This window comes from Heterodontus francisci, chromosome 15 (assembly GCF_036365525.1).
Source record: "Heterodontus francisci isolate sHetFra1 chromosome 15, sHetFra1.hap1, whole genome shotgun sequence".
Taxonomy (NCBI): Eukaryota; Metazoa; Chordata; class Chondrichthyes; order Heterodontiformes; family Heterodontidae; genus Heterodontus; species Heterodontus francisci.
In genome coordinates this window covers 27,410,975-27,417,304 of record NC_090385.1, presented here as the reverse complement: position 1 = coordinate 27,417,304, position 6,330 = coordinate 27,410,975, and the positions used below count along the sequence as shown (strand labels likewise).

The following is a 6,330-nucleotide window of genomic DNA, read 5'->3' as shown; positions in this document are numbered from 1 at the left end:
CAAAGACTTGTGGGTTGATAGGTAAATTGGCCATTGTACATTGCCCCTAGTGGTGGTAGGAGAATAGTGGGGACGTGGTAGGGAATATGGGATTAATGTAGGTTTAGTATAAATGGGTTGTTGGTCGGCAGACTCAGTGGGCTGAAGGGCCTGTTTCAGTGCTGTATCTCTAAACTAAACATAATCATTTCTCTACGGTTAGATGACTCCAATTTGTACAGTACTCTGGATGGTATCTGGCCAATGCTTTACACAGCAACAGTGCATCCGTTTTAAAATTTATAATCTCTTTGCTTATGCAACCGTACTTCTTTATTCTTGCTTAAAAAATGTTCTAACCCACTGAGCTGTATTGTGTTCTCCTGTTTCCTTTTGTACAGCATCTAGCTGTCATTACCATCCCTTCCATTCAACATACGCAATCGCACCAGCTAAGAAGTTGTAATGGTGTGAATTACAGATTTATTTTAAAAATGCAGTTACTGTATAAGTTATAATTCAACTGAACTGTTTGTGAATCACTTGAACTAAGCTCTTTTGAATGAATTAGTCTGGTAACTCATGCTACCACGTTCTACTTACTTTACATATTGCAGGACTCCTGGTGTTATAATCCTGTCTAAAGTATGACTCATGAATATGAAAATAATACATAATATTTTACTGGAGCTTCAAGCTTTGTGAACACTGAAAGGAATTTCTTCCCTATTTGTTTCATTAATTTCTCCCTCTTAACTACTCAGATATTTTTAAAAACATAGTCCTTTATAGGCTTGCAAGACTTAAGAGTATGCTGGCTCTTTCCCCCCCCACCGCTATAAAACCTGCATCCCTTGCAGGACACGAGTGAGCTCCCTTTTCATTCACACCATAATTACAGAGGACGATCATTCGTCCCATCTTAATTCATCCGCTCCAAGGAGTCTGTAACGTCGCCCCATAGCCGCACTCAGTTCTTCCTCAAACGACTCCAGGGTTGCTTGTGTTTTTGCTTCCACGGTTCTACCAGAAAGTTTTATTTTCTGGCGCCGGCTGGGTCTGCATCATTTCTTGTTGATTTGGATCCCACGGTGCGGTGGCTCCCAGCTTCTGATGCACGGCAAGCGGCTCCTTCGTAAAGGAGCCGTTGTGGCGGGTTGGGTTTGTAACATTTGTACGTATATATTATATAAATTGGTTAACAGTATGGTAGCTCAAGTCACTCACGAGCAGTTGTCGGTGGCGCATTCCTGTGCATGTTTGTGTGTGGCTGACAGCTCGCAATGAGTAGGCCCGCGTTGCCACGGTGATGCCGACGGACGCAGAGCAGGTTCGGTTGCTGTTCCTGTCAGGACCTTGCTGCCCAGAGCGCGTGCGATATGATCCAGTTATTTTTTCTCTCTCTCTGTTTTTATTTCCCTTTCCCTTCCCCTTCCAGGACCTGCAGGCGTTCGCGCTCTCTGCTTCGCCCCGCTCCGCTCCGCCCCGCCCCCTCTAACCGCGGAGGAGTATGGGTAGAAAGCGGGGCTTCGCGGAAGCGCCGGTGGATTCCAAGATGGCGGCGGGGTGCTGTGGAGTGAAGAAGCAGAAACTGTCGAGCTGTTCGTCTTCTTCCACCTCCTCTAACAACTCCAATGAGAACCACTGCAAGGACGTGACCCGCGTCAACGGCTTTAGCGTCTGCCCCGGCGGCAGGAACATGGTGGTCAACTCCGAGATGTGCTGCTTCTGCTTCGACGTCCTGTACTGCCATCTGTACGGATATCAGCCGCCCCGGAGCCCACGATTCACCAACGACCCATAGTGAGTACCCAAACTCCCTGGCATCGGCGGCCAGTCTCTGCTTTTCTCTCAGCTAAGCCTTTGTGAGTCTTTTTTTAATGTAGCCAGTAGAGATTTATTTTATTTTTCCCACCGGTCAATCTCATAACAAGTAGTAAGAAATGCAATTCTCATTTTCAAGAGGTTTCGTGTGTGAACTTCACAAACAAAGGAAACAGCTCACAGGATCCGTGCAATCTACAAGTTTGTCAAAACAAACTCCAAAGCCTGTTTTGGAGTGTCCCTACAACTTTTTATTTTTCCATCTCGGCTCGTGAATTTTTTTTTTGATGGGCCGCTTGCTCGTAGGTTAACTTCAGGCATGTTTTGTCTGCGCTTTTCACATGGAGATGTGTGAGTGACTTTCACAAGGATGTTTGAGTTACGAATCTCTTCCTTCCCCTCCACGTTGGAGCTAGTAGTTTGGAGTATGAAGTGAGTCCCGTAGTAGTCGGTTCAGTGATTTCTGTTTCAAATTAACTTCGGAACGATCCTGCGATGATGATGATTTATTCCCGAAGGGGAGTATCGCATCACAAGCTAATCGTTTTTTAGTTTTGTCAAAATTGCATATCCAGCTTTTAAGCAAAGAAAGGAAGAATGTAGAAGTGGTTGATTTCTGCCTGACCGGTATAACTTCATTGAGAGTCCAAGCGTTCGTTCTTGTATACGGATCTGTAGACTGATAAAACCAGGTTATGTTCCAAGAACTTTTTAATATCGAACCTTCAGATGTTCTTGGCTAAATAGATTATTTTCAGGCACTCCAGTTATTTGTTTGTGTTGATTGGAAAATCTGAGTTACGACTTTTTTAAATATAAAAGACAGTCCAATTTTGCAAGTCTGTTTACACTTTCATCAGAACTTCTGAGCTCGATCCTGTGCAGTTGTTTCGGATTTTAGAGGTATTTAACCGGCATGAAAAACTACCTATGTTTTTAAACAGTTGCTCTGCTCTAAAACTAAGAATTGCACAATTTGGATTTTGAAGGACGTGAATAGTGTGGTGGTGTGATGTGATTTCGATATTAAATTTGAACCTTAAATTGCAATTGTGTGGCATTGTTAGCGACCACTTGTATTTTAATAGTACGAAACTGATATGATGAATGTAAGTGTTTAAATCATGAGGTATATAGTGCAAAACACGTTACAAAACACTACTAAAAATTTTCCAGCTGTTGCGAAGAACGCAAGTTAAAAAGATTAATGATTGGCACCGTAAAATGAATGGACACTTGCTATTTAGTTGACATTCAGAAGAGATTTGAGAATTTATTTGGACGCTGAATGCGATGTGCTGGAGTTGAAGATTGTCGACGGTTATCAGTATCGTTTTGTCAGGGCATTTTGTGAATGGGATTAAGAACTCTAATTTTTGTGAGGGTAGATTTCCTTTTTAAAAAGGATAATATCTCGCCATATTTTGCTCCTACTTTGCACTAAAATTAACAGTCCAGAATTCTGGTTCCGAAATAGGAATTAAAGTTTTTTGCGTCACCTACAATTTTCCAAATATTTTCCTCAGCTTAACCCCAACGGTTGATTTGTGCTGGGGTTGTTATCCTGAAATCACTCACTTAGCCTTTTCATAACAAGCGGCTTCCAATATGAACTATAGGTTGAATAGTATCACGTGTGCTCAGTGCTGCAAGCACTCCGGTTTCACTAGCTTAATAAACTGTTCACTCAATTAGCAAGAATAAGCTAATTTTTTAAAACTTTGAGGGAAGCTAGAAGTGTTGCATGCATTGTGTTATGGAACTTGTAATTGCAAGTAAGTTTGAGACAAATATTTTTAAGCAGTTGCTCTGTTGCAAATTAAGTTAATCCAAAATTTGAAGTTTACTTTTCAAGATTTCTGGTCCAGGTTCAGTACTGACCAAATATTTGTAGTGCCCAAAGTTTGAAATTATATATGCAAGGATTATGGGCTTGCATTGAAACTATCACCATCTTGTGATGTGCATAGAATTGAAGAAATGTTCTTGTACATGTGTAGATTTGGCACAAATGAGATACAAAGCTGGAGGAGTATGGCGATTTTATGAAACATTTGGAGAAAATGTGCTGCTGATAGCAATGTTCATCAGCTCTGGTGGCTGTAATTGAGAAAGTTTCATGGATTATGTACTGCAATAGGGCTTGAAAACAAGACACCAACAAGCACGACAACAATTGCAGCAGTGATTTAGTGCAAAACATAGGAGCAGTGGAAGGGTAGATAAATTAACCCAGTTTTGGTCTTTGGTATGGTGGAAACAAATTTTTAAAATTTGGCTTGTATAGAATGTCTGACTGGAGAAGTCCAGTTACATGAGCATGTTTGAAACATAGATAAGGAGGTAATGGAGAGATAGAGGGCTGACGCTGAAATGCCAGAAGTGCTTTGGGGCAGTAAAAAAAAAAATTCAATATTTGGCCACAGGAACATTGACACAGACCTCAAGTGAGAATGCAAAGTAGAACAGACAAAATGGCCTTTTACAGTTGTAATTCATTTACTTGTTCCTCAAAATATTGCGAACACGAGGAGTTGCTTTTAAGGTTGGGTAGTGTTCATACCCCACACCCTGTACCTGTCATTACAATTTTTTGAGCATTATCTATTTCCTGTTACAAAATTATGGATTCTGCTTCAACAATAGTTTGTGGCAGAAAGTTTCTACGTACTTTCTAACTTTTACTTGTGATTCTTAGATTTAAACCTCCTTGTTACTATTTCACCAACCAGTAGAAAATCTGTTACTTACCTTGCGCTAGCTCTTCATAAACCTGATCTCTATTGGGTCATTCATCAACCTTCTGTGCTCTAATAGAGGGCAAAGGCCTAACTTTGCAATTCTCCAGTATCCCTAGTAACATATTAGGAACATTGACAACAAAAACAACTTTCCTTTAATGTAGTAAATGTCTACATCACAGCTTTTACATTGGTTCTATAATGGTGGAGGGCCCAAAACTATGCACCATTCTCCCAACTACAACCATACTAAGATTCAACATTGCAACCTTGCTGTTGCACTCCATCCATCTAGATACAAGACTAAGTGTTTTGTATGCCTTTTTTAATGGTCTCATAAACTGGTGTTGTCACCGTTTAACGAACTGTATTGGATAGTGTCTGTTCTTTGAAAAAGTTACCATTTACTGTGTACTTTTCCCTAGTCTTTCAAAGTGTATTACTGTATATTCTACATGTTGAACTGCACTTATTGCTTATCTTCCCATCCTGCTAGTCTTTGTCGTGATGTATTTTTTCGCAATCATCCATTTGATTTCATCAGAAATTGCCTGTTATTCTAAATTAATATCTTATGTATTTAGTAAAATTGAAGTCAACAGCTGGAGTTGCGTCTACCACAAAGGAAGGTGGTTGTCGTTATTGGAGGCTAATCATCGCAACCTCGGGACATTGCTGCAGGAGTTCCTCAGGTAGTGTCCTAGCCCCAACCATTTTCAGTTGCTTCATCAGTAACTTTCACTCCATCATAAGGTCAAGTGTTCGCCGTTGATTGCGTAGTGTTCCGTTCCATTTGCAAGTCTTCAGATAATGAAGCAGTCCACGCCCGCATGCAGCAACATTCAGGCTTGGGCTAATAAGTGGCAAGTAACATTCGTGCATGATGATGGCCATTTTTAAAATTCTTTCATGGGATGTAGATGTTGCCAATAAGGCCAGCATTTGTTGTTCCTCCCTAATTGTCCTTGACAACAGAGTGGCTTGCTAGGGCATTTTAAGAGTCAACCACATTGCTGTGGGTCTGGAGTTACATGTAGGCCAGACCGGGTAAGGTCAGCAGATTTCTTTACCTTAAAGACATTAGTGAACCAGATGGGTTTTTTTATGACAATTGATAGTTTGTTGACGCCATTACTGAGACTAGTCTTCAATGCCAGATGTTTTAAATTTTATATTAATTAATTGCATTTATTCCACCAGCTGCCATAGTGCGATTTGAAGCTGTACAGTCCAGTGACATTACCATGACGCCATTGTCTCCAACAAGAGGAAGTCTAACCATCTCCCCTTGACATTCAATGACATGACCATCGTTGAATTCCCCCACCATCAACATCTGAAGGGAGGGCACCACCATTCACCAGAACTTAACTGGACCAGCCACACACTACTTATAACTACAAGAGCAGGCCAGAGCCGAGGTGTTCTTCAGCAAGTGACTCACCTCCTGACTCCCCAAAGCCTTTCCACTACCTCCAAGTCAGTGTGATGGTAGCACAGCAGTTCACTTGATAGCGCCCCCCCCCCCCCCCCTCTTAAACATTCACTACCTCTAACACACTGGCACGACGTGGCTTCACTGTGTACCGTATGCAAGATGCACTTCAGTAACTTGGGAAGGCTTCTTCGACAGCACCCCCACAAACCTGCGACTTGAAGGACATTTTAAAAGCAAATAGTGACCCCAATACAGAGCAATGTTGAACACCACTCAACGTATCTTTCAAGTCTGAGAAGCTTCCTTTTACCTCCCATCTTTATAGAATCATTGAATGTTACAGCAAAG

The 6,330-nt window shown here is 41.4% G+C and overlaps 1 protein-coding gene across 3 annotated transcripts in view; it reads left to right on the top strand.

Moving 5' to 3' along the window:
- Positions 1 to 1,431: 1,431 nt before the first annotated feature.
- ammecr1 (AMMECR nuclear protein 1) overlaps positions 1,432 to 6,330 on the top strand; it is a 160,891-nt gene continuing 155,992 nt past the window's right edge. The window contains exon 1 of one of the 3 annotated variants that reach the window (XM_068047297.1): positions 1,432 to 1,782. In XM_068047297.1, the coding sequence (XP_067903398.1) occupies positions 1,490 to 1,782 (293 nt within the window). In that variant the 5' untranslated portion in view covers positions 1,432 to 1,489. The remainder of the gene's footprint in view (positions 1,783 to 6,330) is intronic. The other 2 variants (XM_068047298.1, XR_010976438.1) reach the window with 2 other exon arrangements.